Source organism: Staurois parvus, unplaced genomic scaffold (genome assembly GCF_062004578.1).
Source record: "Staurois parvus isolate SC_StPar_1 unplaced genomic scaffold, SC_StPar_1.0 ptg000054l, whole genome shotgun sequence".
NCBI classification, from domain to species: domain Eukaryota; kingdom Metazoa; phylum Chordata; class Amphibia; order Anura; family Ranidae; genus Staurois; species Staurois parvus.
The window spans coordinates 4296204-4316582 of record NW_028317850.1 but is presented as its reverse complement, the minus strand read 5'-3'; the positions used below and the strand labels follow the sequence as shown (position 1 = coordinate 4316582).

The window sequence follows — 20379 nt, the reverse complement described above, 5'->3', positions numbered from 1 at the left end:
AGATTTTGTGGTGCAAGGGGTGATATTATCTTTCTCTGATGAGAACTTCACTCTCTCAGTCAACATTGACTATTTTTAATCCTTATGTTGCTAGCATTAGTATTAGACCACATTACTTGCCAGTGCAGAAGTGCATTCATTTAGGTGGAAGGTGTCTATAAAAAGTGCAGCAGGAAATCAGCAGAACTGAGATACTACAAAGATTAAAAAGGTGAAAACAAGTATTTTAAAAAATATCAATTACATGGAAACATAATAGAGTGACAGCAGAAAAGGACCAACTGGTCCAGAAGGTCTGCCTTTTTTTCCCTAATGTTTTGTTTTTCTCTCACTCGTCTGACAAGAAATAACAGATTTTTATTTTGGGGGTACTCGCTCCCACTTCCTTGTTACTCATCTAGATGAGGATGACATGGCCTCAGCCCTCTTGCAACCTCCTGGGATAGCATCACACATCTCAGGAGGCTGCAGACCGTCTTGCACATTCACTGTAGGGAGCCGGTTGTGAATCATCAAGAAGTGACAGCCAGTATCCAAAATCAAAATGGTGGCATAGAGGAACAGGAACTCTAAGAAGCATCAACTGCATAGGAAACAGATTGCATACACTGGTACGTATCGGTTTCCTAAAAGTCACCAACTACAGTACTTGTAGCTGCTGACGTTTAATTTTCCCAGATCTAGGAAAAGTTGCTCTTTAATTTTTTTTTACAGAAGCAGAAAGCTCAAGCTGTCATTCAGTTTAGGTATACATCTAATTAAATCCAGATAAGTATCCAATAAAAAAAAGATATTAAGGTTGCACCGATATCAAAACCAATACTAAGCATTTGCATGAGTACCCACACTGGTGCAAATTCTCCGATACCTGAAACCAATACCTTTGCGGTGCAATCTGAGTCCAAAGAAAATGAATGGGCTCAAAAAAAAAAAAAAAAAAAAAAAAAAAAAAAAAAAAAAAAATCGCATGTGATTTGAATGGGAATGCAATGCGATTTCCCTGTGGGTGCAATGAGATTTGCAGTGCGATTTTGAGCCACTTAATGTATGGGCTCAAATCGCACCACAAAGGTATTGGTAAGTACTTGAACAAAAATATTGGTACTCGTACTCACCGATTAAAAAAAAAAAAAAAAAAAAAAAACCAGTATCGGTGCAACCCTAAAAGATATGCATTTTTATGAACTTGCATTAATAAAGTTTAATTTCACATTTTCATAAAAAATTAAATGGTAAAACAACACCGTACACCTTCCGCAGCCACCCCGCCCCCCAGTCCTCGCTGTACTTACCTCCGTGGATGATGAGCTGTCAGTGTCCATGCAGTTGGTGTAGACTGGGTCCAGGATTTGAAATCTCCACTCTTCCACTCTTCTCCCTCTTCTTTCAGTAAGGCCTCCAGAATGGATCAGAGCAATTCTGATTTGTCAGAGCCAGCTTTGACAAATTGGAATCACTCTGATCCATCCAAGAAGCCCTACAGAAAGAAGGGGCAGAAGAACTGGTATTTCATATCCTCAGACCACTACATCAGCTGCGTGGGCAACGACAATTCATCAATCATGGAGGAAAGAACAGCAGGGACCAGGGTGGGGGGTTGGGAGGGTGTATGGTGTTGGTTCATCTCTTCATTTTTTTCTGAAAATGTGAATTTACCCTTTAAAAAGTAAATCCCTAGAAGAACCTCTATAATAAATGTGTAAAAGATCCTCAGAATTGAACAAACAGCATCTGAGAGTCACAAGATTAACAAGCCTTAGGAGGAGTCATCAAGTTGGTTTCTAAATACAGACTATAATTATATCACTGGAGGCTAGACTCTGTACTCCTACAGAAAGCCGCCCCTTCCAGGGAGAGGAACATGTCATACCACCTTTTACACAGGCTGAGAACTAATGCACAGACCTCTAATCAACTTGACTATTTTCCTCCTAAGAGTGATGCAATAGTATGAAATGAGCAGCATCCCTAAAGGGTAACTCTAATTTGGTGGGCAAATAAATATAGCAAATAAAAACAAAAATAATATAGTATATACAACTGATTTACATTGTAATTTAATGGTATTAAAAATGACCTTTCCTTTTCAATCTGCAGTGCTGTCATTTTTCTGTAAACATCAAAGCAATATGGCAACCTGGAGGCATTCTGTACACCACTGGTATAAAGAATGCCTCCAATAATGATGTTTCCTGCTTGTGTGATTGGCTCACTGACTTTCCCAGAAGTCTGCACTAAAATACAAATCAGATTTTAGGCATCCTCTGTAATAGGAATTATTTTTTTGGTGAGATATTCCCAAAGGGTAATCATGTCTAAAGGGATGCAGACCCTGCAAGGTTTCTCATCAGAGAGTGTACCAGGTGATTATAATAAACCAGACCCTCTTTGTTCAGAATCAGTATCCAAAGGACATGGTCAAGCAAACCGCTATTTCTTTGGAGCAGAAACAGATAGGAATCTGCAACAGACTTTGTTGAAATCCTGGCAATGTACATTTATCACCCAGAGGGGACTGTCATTTTCTCAACAAAAGTGAAGTTACTCTTTCACCCTTTCCCCTGCCCCTTTAACAGGTTCTAAATATCAGGAGGCAAAGGCGGGCATTCTGATTATGTGACTGCTGTGATTGGCTGTCCCAGCGGTCACATGATTGGAAATTTCCCAATTACAAGTATGCATCAGGAACTCTGCCTTATGTTAGTTGCTGAGCTGGGAGCGTGCTGTGAGCAAGGTCTCAGCACAATAAATTGTTTACAAATAGACGCATATATGTGGCTGCTTGGTGTTAAAGCCCAGCCTCAGAGAGACCGCATATATGTGCCACGTCAGTGGAAACAGGTTAATAGCTCTAGGCTGCTCAACAATTCTTCACGAGCCTCGGGTAGGTCTGTAGTCAGTCCTACAAGGCGATAACTAGAGTAGTTTATTGTTCTTTGTATGTACATGAACTGTCCTCACCACATGAACACCATTCAGATACATTTCCTTATGAATTTAAATACTTGTTAACACAGCTGATGAAATAGCGACTATATTTCTGCAATACTTGTGCATTGGGAGGTTATAATCTTGATTTACTGCACAGGAAGCCAGAACTGAGCATTATGAAAACAAAGCTCGGGAACCTGCACTTCCTCAGCATGACACTTCACAACATTATAGTCTCTAGAGACAAGTTACAACTGGGCTGATATAACCCAACTTACCCCAAGACATTACCGGCTCAGACAACCAAGAAGCAACACATATCCAACTGAGCCACAATAGTCTATATCAGCCTTTCTCAACACACCTGCCATGGAGGAACCCTGAAATAATGATCTGATATCAGAGAAACTGTTAAAAATTATATCTACAGAACACAGTATATCACCCCACACTATACAGGTGGTCAGTGGAAATCATGCCAGGTGACTTGTCAGAATAGTTCCCTTACATTTTGGAAGTCAATGACAAGAATGACCCCTACATTGGTGGTATTTGGGTAGAATGCTCCTTATGTTGGTGATCACTGGGAAGAATGCTCCTTACGTTGGTGGTCAGTGGGAAGAATGTTCCTTCCGTTGGTGGTCAGTGGGAAGAATGCCCCTTCCGTTGGTGGCCACTGGAGAGAATGCCCCTTCCGTTGGTGGCCACTGGAGAGAATGCCCCTTCCGTTGGTGGCCACTGGAGAGAATGCCCCTTCCGTTGGTGGCCACTGGAGAGAATGCCCCTTCCGTTGGTGGCCACTGGAAGGGATACGCCTTCCGTTGCTGGCCTTTGGAAGGGATACTCCTTCCGTTGCTGGCCTTTGGAAGGGATACTCCTTCCGTTGCTGGCCTTTGGAAGGGATACTCCTTCCGTTGCTGGCCTTTGGAAGGGATACTCCTTCCGTTGCTGGCCTTTGGAAGGGATACTCCTTCCGTTGCTGGCCTTTGGAAGGGATACTCTTTCCGTTGGTGGTCAATGGGAAGAATGTTCCCTTTACAGACTGCTAACCTGATCATTGGTGTGCCAGTGATTACTTATCTGAGAAACTAGAAGTGAAGTCCCATTGGGTTGGCTTTGCGGACTGGTGTTGGTGCTGGACACTGTCAGGCACAAGATCAATCGGCTACTGCTCACTACTCAAGGAACCCCTTGCAACCACTGGAGAAACCCTATATAACACCTTCTCTCAGCCAGTCAAATACCCTCTGAAAAGTGATCTGTAAGTGGATCGCTCTGCACTGTGAGTGCGAAAGAGTCCTTCCCCAGTTGCAGCAGTCTATGTCCCCATTGGAGAGACTTCCCATCATCTCTCTCGTCTACAGGAAGTCAGGGCAAATCTTCCAACTGACAACAATGAACTCACTGGAGGTCCTTTCCCTTCCCCCACAGGGATCAAAGCTAAAAACAAAAAAACTGTTTTGGCCAGTGCGGGGCCTGAGTGAATCCTTCTAGATTACTGTACATCATGTGAACTCTCACCAACACACATTTTAATAGAAGACTGTATGAGGGGACCTGTGGGCCATCAGGGGTGACCTCCATCTACAGATGTCATCTGCCTGGCTGCCACCACCATTGATATATTCGGCATCAATTAGGCTCCAGTCACGTGACCTTTCCCCCAATGTGCCAAAACTGTTTGTGACACTTGGAGTGCTGTTAATTGTTAATGACACCACAAACACTGCAAAACACACAATGAAAAAGATTGTGCAAGCCAGAATGTGACAAAATGCTCCACTAGGTACTTTGCTGTCTTTTTTTGCATATAAGACAAGTCCATTCAACTGAAAGGGCCGCCCATTGCTGTCATACAGGTGTGAATGAGGCCTTCGCAGGAACAAGCATGCAGCCAGTGAAGTCAGAACTCCTGATCTGCATACTGAAGACACTACATGTGTAAGCTGTATAGAAGGTCAGCAGTGACAGCCAGCACAGGTCTCTCACACACCTCTGATTGGCTGGAATGTTTCCAAGGACAACCAGGTCTGAGGAGCCCCCCTGGTGATCACCACTGACAGGACCCGCCATACACAGCACAGCCAGGAGTGACATACATAGAGGGCAGTGATAGGCGACCCCCCACCAGTGTGATGAGAATGAGCCCCTCCCCTCCCCCACTACAGCTATTTACCGCTGGGAGACAGGTCGGCCCCGGGGAGCCCCAGGCCTCGTGTTTACATGTGCCGGGATGGCAGACTCCCGTCCTCCGCCCGCCGCTCCGGGTCACCTCCAATCCCCCAGCCAATGACGTCTGTGCAAAAACAACTGCGCTGCCACCCGCTCCACAGACAGCTGACAGGAGGGCAGATCCTCACACCGCGGAGTATGCCGGGAACTGTAGTCCCGCCCCGCCTACCTGGCTCCGGATGTCAACAAAGGGGCCGGGTATGCAGGGCCGGCTGGGTTGTTATGGAGACGGCTGGATATACAGAGCGGAGGAAGACGGTGAAAGGGGGACACAGGTAATGGAAGTGGAGGGGGCTGGGATGTTCTAATACATCACAATTATATCATAGTATATCAGGTTTATTGTTTTATTACAGGTACTTTTATAGCGCTGTCAATTTACACAGTGCTTTACATACTGTATCTATTATACATTCACATCAGCTATTCCAGTACATCAGAATTATATATTACATTATAGTGTATTATTACAATTATATTATACTACATTATATTATTACTATTCTAACCCATTAGCATAGTATATATCATATTATATATAGTATATTACATTATATTATATTTTTATTATATTATTAATATTCTAATCCATTAGCATAGCTTAGTATATTATATATCATATTATAGAATATTATAGTACATATAGTATATTATATTACAATATTGTATATTATAGTATACACCGTGTTCCAAATTATTATGCAAATGATATTTTTCTCATTTACCTAAATAATTGATGTAAATAACAGTCAGCATAATTCTCATGTTATCAACTATTAAGAGTACAATTCACATTTTATTGAACAAACCTCCTAATGATAACAGGATTTTTGTTAAACATAAACAACTTCCAATGCACTGTTCCAAATTATTGCGCACACTAAGTTTCAAAACACTTTATAGGTTGTAAAGAACTGAAAATTGTCATTTGTTGTGTTTGCAGCATATTTACTGAAATCAAAAGCTATTTCAATCAAACTTTTAACATTTTAACTTTTTAAACATTTTAACAGGTCACATTACATTGTAACATAAGACCCCTTATTTGATAGCAGCTTCACAAGTCTTGCATCCATTGAACTTGTGAGTTTTTGGACAGTTTCTGCTTGAATTTGTTTGCAAGATGACAGAATAGCCTCCCAGAGCTGCTGTTTGGATGTAAACTGCCTCCCACCCTCATAGATCTTTTGCTTGAGGATGCTCCAAAGGTTCTCAATAGGATTGAGGGAGGATGGAGGCCACACCATGACTTTCTCTCCTTTTATCCCCATAGCAGCCATTGATGTAGAGGTATTCTTTGCAGCATGAGATGGTGCATTGTCATGCATGAAGATGATTTTATTATGGAAAGCAAAGTTCTTCCTTCTGTACCAGGGAAGAAAGTGGTCAGTCATAAACTCCACATACTTTGCAGAGGTCATCTTTACACCTTCGGGGACCCTAAAGGGGCCAACCAGCTCTGTTACCATGACACCACCACCGCCTTGCTGACGTTGCAGCCTTGTTGGAACAGGGTGGCCGTCCACCAACCATCCACTACTCCATCCATCTGGACCATCCAGGGTTGCACGGCACTCATCAGTGAACAGGACTGTTTGAAAATTAGTCTTCATGTATTTTTCTGCCCAATGCAGCCGTTTCTGCTTGTGAGCATTGGTTATTGGTGGCCGAATAGAAGGTTTATGCACAGTTGCAAGACTCTGGAGGACTCTACACCTTGATGTCCGTGGGACTCCAGAGGCACCAGCAGCTTCAAATATCTGTTTGCTGCTATGTAATGGTATTTTAGCAGCTGCTCTCTTGATCCGATGCATGGATCTGGCAGAAATCTTCCTCAATGTGCCTTTATCTGCACGAACCCGTCTGTGCTCTGAATCAGCCACAAATCTCTTAATAGTGCGATGATCACGCTTATGTTTTCATGAAATATCTAATGTTTTCATACCTCGTCCAAGGCATTGAACTATTTCACTCTTTTCGGCAGCAGAGAGATCCTTTTTCTTTCCCATATTGCTTGAAAATGGTGCTCTGCTTAATAATGTGGAACACCGTCCTTTAGTAGTTTTTCCTTAAATTGGGCTCACCGGCCAATCTAATTATCACAGGTGTCTGAGATTGTTTTCAGTGATCAAAAGAGCCCTGAGACACAATGCCATCCATGAGTTACACTGAAAAACAAAATATTTAATCTTTGTGACACTTAAATAGAATTTGCATAATAATTTGGAACAGGGTGTAGTATAGTAGAATATATTATATTACATTATAGTATATTATATTATTAATATTCTAATCCATTAGCATAGCTTAGTATATTATATATCATATTATATTATAGTATATATAGTATATTATATTACATTATTGTATATTATATTATATTATACTATAGTATATTACTGTATATTTATATTATACTATAGTATATTACTGTATATTATACTATAGTACTATATAGTATATTACTGTCTATTTATATTATATTATAGTATATTTTATTATATTATTAGTATTCTAACCCATTAGCATAGCTTAGTATATTATATATCATATTATATTATAGAATATTATAGTACATATAGTATATTATATTACAATATTGTATATTATAGTATAGTATAATATATTATATTAAATGATAGTATATTATATTATATTATTAACATTCTAAGCCATTAGCATAGCTTATAAGTACCTTAAATAATAATATATATAGTATATTATATTATTAATATTCTAATCCATTAGCATAGCTTAGTATATTATATATCATGTTATATTATAGTATATATAGTATATTATATTACATTATTGTATATTATATTATAGTATAGTATATTACTGTTTATTTATATTATACTATAGTATATTATATTAGTATTCTAACCCATTAGCATGGCTTAGTATACTATATATCATATTATATTATAGAATATTATAGTATAGTATATTACAATATTTTATATTATAGTATATTATATTTATATTATATTACATTATAGTATAGTACAGTATATTGTATTACATTGTAGCATAGTATATTATATTATTAATATTCTAAGCCATTAGCATAGCTTAGTATATTACATATCATATTATAGTATAGTATATTTAGTATATTATATTAAATTATTATATATTATGGTATAGTATATTCTATTTATATTATATTACATTATAGTATATTATATTTATATTATATTACATTATAGTATAGTATATTATATTGTATTACATTGTAGCATAGTATAGTATATTATTATTATTCTAATCCATTAGTGTACCATTCTTACACACCGCATACACAGCAATTTCATCTGTATATTCTCTGTGCCGTGTTGCTGTGTTGGGTCCATTCACATGGGTGTATGTGTGTATTGCTGGCAGAAGATCCTGTGCAAAATACACCAAAATGCCCATTCACATGCATGTCACATGAACATGTGTGTTTTTCCACGCAACACGCATAGTGAATGGGCTGCCCTACACACAACAACTGCACCTAAAGAGAGTCCCACAGCTGTTTTGGGCGTTGATCTTTACACGTTTTTTTTCACAACTTGTTTTGCTGCGCTCACGAAAACACACATTCGCTGGCTGCATTTAGAGTGGCATTAAGGCCCCATTCACATATAGGCAATTTGGATTTGCAGGCAGAATCATCCTCAATTTCAAATCATGGCAAAACATGCAACAAACATTTAAGTGCCATTTGTTCTGAATGGCAACCCAAATGCAACATGATTTCGCCACATTAATGGCGTGACAAAAAGCATGAGAATTACAGAAAAACTAGTGTAAAAACACACCTGGCTCAGGGCCAAAATTGGGTCCCTGAGCTTTTTCATCTTTTTTTAAAGAATAAAGTTTTATTAAGAAGTCTGGTACAATAACAATCAAATAAACGTAAAAATGCGTAATACAAAAACAATGAAAATACGGTCAAGAACAAAAGGTATTGTCCATAAAAATCATAAGTAACTCTCATTATTTACAGTAACTCGAACGTTCCCCCAGCTGGTGCGAGCTCGAGCTTCCACTTGAATAGCAGCTATAAGCCACCAAGCAGGCACTCTACTGGGTTCAGCCTGACCGTCGGAAGGAAAATAGTGCGAATAAACAGGAATATCTGTATCCAGGTGAGCAATTCTATATGTGCCACATTTTCAACTTCAGCTCACACTAATGCGGTGTGGGAAACACAGCAAATTCTGTGTGTTTCCTGCACCCCATTGCAATTGCATGGCGTCTTGTACAGGTATCAATGTACCAGGTGTTACCAGGTAAATTAACAACACCCCGAAACTGATTGCAAAACGCAGTGCGATTACCATTGTGAACACCCATGGGATGCAAATCAGGTGCAGGAAAAAAAGGGTCCTGCACCTTTTTGGTGCAGATACGATTTGAGCCATACAAAATGTATGGCTCAAATCGCACCACACAGACATCGCATGTGATTTGCACAGGAATGCAGTTTGGTACCTGTGCGAACCACAGGCGATATGCCGCACCACATAAGTGTGAACCAGGGCTCAAAGAGAAAAAGAAGGGGGGGATAACTGAGCTTCTTCTTGGTCCCTGAGGGAATAAGTTGCTCTATGTGAGACGCTAGCGTGAACACGCATGCCCACTAAGCAATGTGTGAACAGGGCCTAATGCTGGCTATACACATATAGATTTTCGTTAAAAAATTTGTGCTTTAAGAACGTTCGTTCAATTTTCAAATCCTTGGTGGGGTCAAATGAACATTTGTTTTCTACCACAGTGACCAGAAAATTCAAAGGAGCAGGATGGAAAGTTAATTGGTATGTTTATGTGGTTTTCATTTGGGAATTGGTTTTAATTTGTTAAAAGAAAGCAAAACTTTCAAACAACATTTATCTATTGATCGAATGTACAAAGAAAGTTCATACAAGCTATTGCATGGTGAGCATAAGGCCCCATTTACACCTGTGCATACTGGGAAAGCACAAAAAAAAGTGCTACAAACACGCATCACACTTGCAGTGCCATTAATTATTATGGCATTCCAAACATGTCCAGCAAACGCGTGTTTTGTCTCACAACAAGACTCATAATTAGAAAAAAGCATTAGGCTCTGCACTCGGAAAAGGGATAGGAGCTTCTTTGGTGTGTTTTTCATGTGTAGGGCAGCCCATTCAAGGCTGAATTCACACTTAGGTGTAGTGGTAATACGCATTTCTTTCTTTGTTTTTTGTTGTTTTTTTTTAGCAGGACAGCATAGAACAACCTATTTACTTCATTGGGCTGCACTAAGCTTGACAAATGTACAAAAGAAGCTCCTGCACCTTTTTAGGTTGCAGGGATTAGTGTGTTTTTACTGTGCATCATGTCAAGTGAAAAAACGCACATTTGCTGGCTGCTTTTCGTGTGCCATTTACAGTTAATGGCACTGCAGGCATGATACGCATTTGTAGCATGTTCCAGGAATGTGCGCAGAAACACATGTATCTATAAGTGTTGCCGGAACACACTGGTATGAAGCGCAATCAGGGGCGAACTGACAACTCATGGGGCCCCCGGGCAATAGGGGATCATGGGGCCCCTGTGTCCTTGCCCAAACTCAAAAAAGCCTATGAAAAAGGTACCAGGGGCATCTCATGGGGCCCCCTACTGACCCCAGGCCCTCAGGCAGTGCCCGAGTTTCCAGATGGTCAGTCCGCCCCTGAGCGCAACATGTTATTTTTGTGTTCTAGGAATGTGCTTGGAAACGTGCTTCTGCGCACATTCCTGGAATGCACAGATGTGAATAAAGCCTACAGTACTTATTTTTTTAAATTTATTTCAGGTACTTATATTGCGCCGTCAATTTACGCAGCGCTTTACACATATATATATTGTACATTCACATCAGTCCCTAACCCTCAAGGGGTGTACAATCTAATGTCCCTTACTCACATTCATCCATACACATACAAGGGACAATTTAGACAGGAGCCAATTAACCTACCAGCATGTCTTTGGAGTACTTGCCTTTAAATTTGTAGAGCTCTTCTATTGGCTTTAGATACAAGGTGTGAGTTTAATTTCTGGAATGCCCACAGTGCAGCACTATGGTGGTGCGTCACACAGCCATTTTCACTCGAACGTGTGTGCTTTGTGCTGTTGACAGAAAATGAGCGACAAATATCTGGAGCAGCCAGTTATCATCAAATTTTGGGTGAAAATTGGCAAACGTGCGAGTGAAATTTTAGCTGTCACAACAGGCTTATGGTGAACATTACATGAAGATTTCAAGTGTTTTTGATTGGCGTAGGCAGTTTAACCACTTTAATACCGCACTATAGCAGACACACAGTTACAGCGCAGTGCTCTTGTTCTGGGAGGGCGCCTGTAGACGTCATCCCAGAACACGCCTCCCATACACTCTGTGACCGATGTTTCCTTTGGACACAGCTGATCACAGATCACAGTAAACTGTCAATCACAGCGTCCCTTTACCATGTGGTCAGCTGTGTCCAGCCACAGGTGATCGCATGTAAACAGATTTGCCAGTTATCAGCAGTCTTTTCCTCACATGCTGTGTATGTGTGAGGAAGAGACAGCCAATACCTGGCAAGGCTGTCAGTACTTTGTTTACACTGATCATCTAGGCCCTGATTCAGTGCAGCTCTATCAGTGACACTTATCAGTGCACCAATGAATGATGCATCCCTTACTTTTGTACTAATGTAAACGCAGCATTTAAAACACCTAAGCAGAATAACATGGGATAACACAACTGCATGTGCGATATTAAACTGTAGATATGTAAATAGGCTCCGCTCCAGCAGGGTATCGGGTATCTGACATCATAATTCTTCAAGCAGTCAAAGATTTAAAGCTAAACTCTCTGCACAAAAACTGTCATGTAAATATGGGGTTTATTTACTAAAGCTGGAGGCTTCTGCATAGAGCTATTGTATTCTGACAGTGGGAGATTTTCCAGCCGTCAGAGTATAATGAAAGAAACATTAATCGTAAAAGGTGCTACTCCCACCAATATTCAAAATAACTATGCAATAATCCTAGTACTCACAATAATGTGCAAATATATGGTGCAAAAAAATCATGAAGTCATTTTTCTACACAATAAAATACAACAAACAGTGTCCATAAAATAAATAGTCCATGCAGTGGCTCCACAAAGAATCTTTGTAAACCGTGTGCCCAAAACCAGTGATGAGTATAAATTGCAATGATGCAATATTCCACAACGTGCGGTAAGATTGCTAATTTACCAGATACTTATCATAATAGGCATATCACAGTGTAAACAACCACCAGAAGGGGGAGGAAGCAGATATCGCCAACATCTTCTTACAAGTACTTGTTAGTGGGATGTGACAATACATGCACTCAGAAACATTTTTGTTATTGTGTAGTAGGTTTATTAAAATTGAAAGAGATAAGTAAAATATTACACTGGCCTGCGGGACTACTACTACAACAGCATGGAATAGATTAGAGCGATGCGCCCTGTCGCTTACCCTGTCTGAGCTGGCGTGCGTTCCATGGACCGGATCCAACCCACTGGAAGTGATGTTCAAAAGGGACAGAAGTGATGACAGCGGCCAGGCCTCAGAATCGCGTCATCAGGAAACCTCATGATTTTTTTGCACCATATAATTGCATATTATTTTGAATACTAGGATTGATGCATAATTATTATTTTTAATATTGGTGGGAGTAGCGCATTTTATGATTAATGTCTTCTAAAGAGTGTTTTGCACATTTTAAAGGGCTGCTTCTCTTGATTTAAAGTGAGGGTTTTAGGTTGGCGCCCCGTGTTGTTCACTGTAGGAATACAATGGTCACTGCTTGCAGCTATAGTAGCTCGCTATAGTAGTTGGCAGTCATTGAACAAAAAAAACCTGACAGGCTGGTTGTACTGAAGTCAATCAATAGATATCCTATTTAAAAAAAATGCTTAGCATTATGAAGAGCCTCACTAAAGTATGCCACCACGGTTTGCAGGAAAGAAAATCGCTAGTCAGTGTTGATGGGGGAATCCTTCCTGCGGAGCCATTGTGTTCTCCCGTCGGGAGGAGACGTCAACTTGGGTACAATCAGCTTGCCCATACATGGTTCGAATCTCAGGCAGTCCCTGCTGTACTGGCCAAGATTCGAACAGTCTATGGCAGATTAAGTATACATTTACTAGAAGTACGCATATCTTTTTCTTAAATTTTCAGTAACTTGCAGTTATGCGGTCTCTGTTTTATATATATACAGTGGGGATCGAAAGTTTGGGCACCCCAGCTAAAAATGTGTATTAATGTGCATAAAGAAGCCAAGGAAAGATGGAAAAATCTCCAAAAGGCATCAAATTACAGATTAGACATTCTTATAATATGTCAACAAAAGATAGATTTTATTTCCATCATTTACACTTTCAAAATAACAGAAAACAAAAAAATGGCGTCTGCAAAAGTTTGGGCACCCTGCAGAGTTAATATCTTGTACTGCCCCCTTTGGCAAGTATCACAGCTTGTAAACACTTTTTGTAGCCAGCCAAGAGTCTTTCAATTCTTGTTTGAGGTATCTTTGCCCATTCTTCCTTACAAAAGTCTTCCAGTTCTTTGAGATTTCTGGGCTGTCACGCACTGCTCTTTTAAGGTCTATCCATAGATTTTCAATTATGTTGAGGTCAGGAGATTGTGAAGGCCATGGCAAAACCTTTAGTTTACGCCTCTTGATGTAATCCCCCGTGGATTTCGAGGTGTGTTTAGGATCATTATCCATTTGTAGAAGCCATCCTCTCTTTAACTTCAGCTTTTTCACAGATGGCATCAAGTTACCATCCAAAATTTGCTGAAATTTTATTGAATCCATTTTTCCTTCTACTCGTGAGATGTTCCCTGTGCCACTGGCTGCAACACAACCCCAAAGCATGATTGATCCAACCCCATGCTTAACAGTTGGACAGAGGTTCTTTTCATTAAATTCTGTGCCCCTTCTTCTCCAAACATACCTTTGCTCATTCCAGCCAAAAAGTTAAATTTTAACCTCATCGGTCCACAGAACTTGTTTCCAAAATGCATCAGGCTTGTCTATATGTTCATTTGCAAAGTTCAAACGATGATTTTTGTGGTGAGGACGTAGAAGAGGTTTTCTTCTGATGACTCTTCTATGAAGACCATATTTGTACAAGTATCTCTTTATAGTGGAATAGTGTACCACAACTCCAGTGTCTGCCAGATCTTTCTGGAGGGATCGTGCAGTCAAACGTGGGTTTTGAATTGTTTTTCTCACAATCCTGCGAGCTGTTCTGTCTGATATTTTTCTTGGTCTTCCAGATCTTGCTTTAACTTCCACTGTTCCTGATGACTGTCATTTCTTAATTACATTCCGAACAAAGGATATTGACATCTGAAAATGCTTTGCTATCTTCTTATAGCCTTCTCCAGCTTTGTGAGCATCAACTATTTTCATTTTCAGTTTTCTAGACAACTGCTTAGAACGGGTGTCGGCAACCCGTGGCTCCAGAGCCGCATGCGGCTCTTTTTCACCTTGGCTGCGGCTCCGGAGCACACTGCCCACCAGGTGACAGGCAATAGGGCAGCAATGGGCAAACTACGGCCCGGCGGACCTTTTAATCCGGCCCGCGGAGCTAGGCTCCCGCTAGGCTCCTCTCACAGTCCGCCCTGAAGACCGGTTTAGCATAAAAATCTGTCTCCTATGAGGATCTGTCCCCCTCGACATATCTGCGCATGTGCCGGAGATCGCTGATCGGCTGCTAATGCCTGAAACTGGCACATGTGCAGATACGTCGAGGGGGACAGATCCTCATAGGAGACAGATTTTCATGCTACACCGGAACGGCGCGGGAACATGGCGAGAGGAACGCGCGGAGCAAAGGTAAGTGAATTGACACAGGGGACTTGGGGACTTAATATGGGGGATGAATTAATATGGGGGATGAATTACTATAGGGGGGATGAATTACTATATGGGGGATGAATTACTATGGGGGATGAAATACTATATGGGGGATGAATTACTATGGGGGATTAATTACTATATGGGGGATGAATTACTATATGGGGGATGAATTACTATGGGGGGGATGAATTACTATATGGGGGATGAATTACTATGGGGGATGAATTACTATATGGGGGATGAATTACTATATGGGGGATGAATTATTATGGGGGATGAATTGCTATATGGGGGATGAATTATTATGGGGGATGAATTACTATATGGGGGATGTATTTTCAGTTTTAAAAATGTGGCTCTCAAAATAAATTTCAATCGTGGTTTTGGCGAGATTTGGCTCAGTTGAAAAAAAAGGTTGCCCACCACTGACCTAAGGCTATGATTGTGATTATGACGATACACTGTGGCCCTGATTAACCCTTTGCTTACTGGGCCCTTAAACCCCCTTCATGACCAGAGCGCTTTTTGCAATATATGCAGTGTCGGATTTGTTTTAAATGTTGCAATGGTTTTGCGGCTCCCAGTCTTTTTTTCCCTCTCGGAAACGGGTCCAAGTGGCTCTTTATGTCTTAAAGGTTGCAGACCCCTGGCTTAGAAGAACCCATGGTGCTGATTGTTGGGGCAAGGTCAGATGAGTCTGGGCATTTAAAACCTTTGAGATTGACATCACCTGGTCTTCCCAGACGATGACTGAGAACAATCCATGACACTGGCAGGTCTCAGCTTTGCAAAGGGGGCAGTGCATGCTATAAATTCTGCAGGGTGCCCAAACTTTTGCAGACGCCATTTTTTTGTTTTCTGTTATTTTGAAAGTGTAAATGATAGAAATAAAATCTAACTTTTGTTGATATATTATAAGAATGTCTAATCTGTAATTTGATGCCTTTTGGAGATTTTTCCATCTTTCCTTGGCTTCTTTATGCACATTAATAAAAAATTTTAGCTGGGGTGCCCAAACTTTTGATCCCCACTGTATATATATATATATATATATATAGTAAGAAACATATGTGATATTGCAAGATGTTCTGGAATCACGGGCTCTACACACAATGCACAGCTGTAATAACGTGTTGAATGAAAGGAAATGACTTTGCATGAATTGCTAGCATAGCAACCAAAGAAGAACAATGCACTGTTATATTGAGATATTGATGATCCTAAAAATTAGTGATGAGCTGCCTATAAATTTTATTTCACAGATAAAATAACATGTCTTCCTTGGAGGGCCAAACACCAGCTTTGGAAATTGATACAGAGCAGACCAAGGTAACTTGTACAAGTCCTGGTAATCCGGTCTTCTCCTGTACAACAAATCCACAGATCTCCTCCAGTAGTGTATTCCAGGCCAAACCAATGAGCATCCTGTTCAAGACAACGTCCAGTGAATATGGCGCTCTCCGTCCCACCTACGAGATGGCTCCATGTTATCACTACCCTGTGTCTCAGAAGTTTTCCGAACACCTGGGTACTTGTGGGATGTACCGAAATAACTCATTAAACACGGCTGTTGATAGGAGCAGAGTAAATGACTGTATCAACCTGCACAACACTTTATAGCCATGTATTGCGGCACAATAATGAGATTGGCGATTGTCAACCTAAATACCAAGGGATTTGAAAAGTAATACCCAAAGAATGACTTCTCTAATAAAACATTTTGCTATATACTTTACTAAGTTTGTCATTTTGAATAGAATAGGGAATGGTTAAAGAGATGTCCCTCCATTTCCTGTCCTGTAGACACAACAGGAAATGAGAGGAAATCTCTCTCCAAAGTAAAGTAAATCTCTCATTTGACTTTATACCTTCTATTTCTGTTCTGGTGCCAACTCAAAAAGGTGGATTTTTTCCTCACTTTTATTGCTGTTGATAACAATTAGCAGGACAAACTAATAGGTTGAATCTCCCTAGCCAAAATATTTTGGCTTTAGTTACATTTTAACCACTTCCATACTTTTACCCCCTTCCTGCCCAGGCCATTTTTCAGGTTTCAGTGCTGTCACGCTTTGAATGACAATTGCGCAGTCATACAACACTGTACCCAAACTAAAATTTTATCATTTTCTTCACACAACTAGAGCTTTCTTTTGGTGGTATTTAATCACCACTGGGGTTTTTTTATTTTTTGCTAAATTAACAAAAAAAGACCAAAACTTTTGAAAAAAAAAAACAAAACACCCTTTTCTTTGTTTCTGTTATAAAAGTTTGCAAATAAATAATTGTTCTTCATAAATTTAGGCCAAGATGTATCTGCTACATTTCTTTGGTGAAAATAACCCAAATTAGTATTTTTTATTTAGTCTGTAGGAAAGTTATAGAGTTCACAAACTATGGGATATATCTGAAAATTGATTAATCCTGAAGTAGTGACAGCCAATATCATTTCTTGAGGCTCAAAAATATGAGAACAGTACAGATAGCCCACAAATGACCCCTTTTGCAAAGTAGACAGTCCAACATATTTTATAAGAGGCATAGCGAGTTTTTTGAAGTTGTACTTTTTTTGTCATAATTTTTCGGAAAATGAAGAAATGAAAATAATGATTTTCACTATTTTTTTTTTTTTACATACGGTCACCAGTGCAGTACAGCATCATCATATAACTGGCATGGCGGTGATCGGGGACACTGACTGTTGACAGTACGAAAAAAAAAATTATAATTTTTTTCAAATTTTTTTATTACATTTTTTTCTCTTTTTTAAGATTTTTTTTCATATTGCACCATTACCATAGTAACATTGCACTACTTTGGGGAAGTGATCTGTATTTTTTTTTTTTTTTACACAATTTGCTTATAGCAAAGAATTACTTTGCTATAAGCAAGCATTTACCTGAATTAAATCGATTCATTCAGGGTTTTTTTTGTGATTAGCTGTGATTTGGCCACGGCTAATCACATGACACAGCTGGGCTGTGATTGGCCCAGCTTGTGCATGTGATCGCTGTGATCATTCACAGCTAGACACACTTGTATACAATGGATGGCATGAAAGGAAGCCATCCATTGTATACAACTGTCATGTGACCTGCTGCGATTGGTCACAGCAGGTCACATGGTACTGGCAACGGGGCCAGTACACAGATCTGTCATCGGCCGTGTCCAAGGTACACGCCTGGTGACAGATCTCGCTACTGTGCGGCCCTTCGGCCATGTGCTCCCTGATTATCTCACGCCTTGACTACTGCAACTCCCTCCTCACCGGCCTACCCCAGTGCAAACTCTCCCCGCTTCAGACCATCCTGAACTCAGCTGCCAGACTCATCCACCTCACCAGCCGCTCCACCTCTGCCACCCCCCTCTGCCTCTCCCTCCACTGGCTCCCTATCGCCCAACGCATCAAATTCAAACTACTCACTCTGACCTACAAAGCCATTCACAACACTGCCCCTAACTACCTCACCGACCTGATTCCCAAGTACCACCCTACCCGTACCCTTCGCTCTTCACAGGACCTCCTTCTATCTTGCTCCCTGGTCTCCTCCTCACACGCACGTCTGCAAGACTTCTCCAGGTCCTCCCCCATCCTCTGGAACTCACTACCCCAATCCATCAGACTGTCACCTTCCCTTCTCACCTTCAGGCGCTCCCTGAAAACCCACCTCTTCAGGGAAGCCTACCCCACCCTCACCTAACTGCTGCTCTCCTTCATTCCTCCTACCACTCCATCCCCCACAGCCACTTCCTCCTGTACGACTACCCCCTCCCTCCCAGATTGTAAGCTCGAAAGAGTAGGGCCCTCTTACCCCTCGTGTGCTGTTCGTAGCTGCTGTAATGTTTCATGTATTGTCCCCCCCTCTATTGTACAGCGCTGAGCAAAGCCTTTGGCGCTATATAAACTCAATGTAATGTAATGTAATGTAATGTAATGTGCAATGTGCGTTCCAGAAAGGACGCCATGTGGCGTCCACCCGGAGGGACGAGCTGTTCGCCCGGCCGCCATCTGGCTATAGGCCGGACGGCAACTGGTTAAGGTATCTATTGAGAAAAAAAATTGCTGTCATGCATAATCCCCATAATGTTTCTAATATGTGAATTTCCTATGATCCTTAGCTCCATCTAGTGACCATAGAGTACTACTTTCCTGAAATACTGCAATCAAGAAAAGACTACATAATGTCCATTAGATGGAGCTGATGATCTTAGGAAATACACGGATTAGACATATTATGGGGATTATTTGCGATGGCTATGCTAATATTCGTCTAACCTGAATTATATGAGAAATAAGATTGAAATATAACAAAAAAACTGGTGTTTCCGATTGTACCCGGGTAACTACTTTGCACTGGGTTCTACTCTAAAGAAGGGATAGAATTCTACTGCACCTGGTGATGTCTGCACCCACATGGAAGTAGAAAGTAGCTGAATGGATTATGTCCTAGTTTGTTCCTTCACCAGCTGGGACTCCCAGAGTGTTTAAAAGAACCAACACCTCTAAGCTACCTTAGGTTGTACACCCCTTGAGGGTAATGCAGGCCATACATGGTTCGAATTCCGAACGATTTTTCGTCCAAAAATCGAAAACATCGTTCGCTTGGTAATCCGATGGTGCCATCAATGATTTTGAAAATCGGCCGACCAAATCATAACATTCACCCCATATAATAGGCAAAACTTCTGTTCCTTCCAGGTCAAGGCTCATGCGCATATTCTTTTTGGAAAAATGATCATATGATTTGACCACCATTGAGTCGAGAATCGGTAGTTTTTCACAAATTTTCTAACATGCCCGATCACCGAAAAGGGGAGGAACCACGAAAATCGGCCGGTGCCATTGACCCACTAACAGAGCGAAAATCGGCCAATTATTCTTAGGTCCGATTTTCGGATGAAAAATCAGTCGAATTTCAACCCATGTATGGCCGGCCTTAGGGACTGATATGAATGTACAATATATATATGTAAAGCGCTGCGTAAATTGACGGCGCTATATAAGTAACTAAAACAAATAAATAATAAGGTATGTTCCTTGTTGCAAAAACAAAATCTGGATCAGACATATTCATAACGCAGTGAAAATTACATTCACGCTTGGTTCACACTATTATGGGCCACATGGAAGGTTCACCTGCAGTGAGTATATGCTGAATGCCACATTCACTGCTTTATATGCCCTAGTTTAATCTGAACCTGCATTATGAATGCCAAAAATGTCAACTCTGCTCAATTGCAGAAAATAAATTTGCATTTACAGTTGTGTTCAAAATAATAGCAGTGTGTTGAAAAAAGTGAATAAAGCTCAAAATCCTTCTAATAGCTTTT

General features: G+C 40.6%; 2 protein-coding genes across 3 annotated transcripts in view; one reads left to right on the top strand and one right to left on the bottom strand.

Annotated features, from left to right (window-relative positions):
* CCPG1 (cell cycle progression 1) overlaps positions 1-5310 on the bottom strand; it is a 92093-nt gene extending 86783 nt beyond the window's left edge. The window contains exon 1 of one of the 2 annotated variants that reach the window (XM_089667907.1): positions 5108-5310. The gene's annotated coding sequence lies outside the window, so the exon portion shown is untranslated. The remainder of the gene's footprint in view (positions 1-5107) is intronic. The other variant, XM_089667899.1, reaches the window with a different exon arrangement.
* PIERCE2 (piercer of microtubule wall 2) lies at positions 5286-16786 on the top strand. Its single transcript, XM_089667910.1, has 3 exons — positions 5286-5438; positions 9161-9302; positions 16314-16786. Exon 3 carries the CDS (start codon positions 16324-16326, stop codon positions 16669-16671), a length of 348 nt encoding a protein of 115 aa, XP_089524036.1. The 5' UTR covers positions 5286-5438; positions 9161-9302; positions 16314-16323; the 3' UTR covers positions 16672-16786.
* The last annotated feature ends 3593 nt before the right edge of the window (positions 16787-20379 follow it).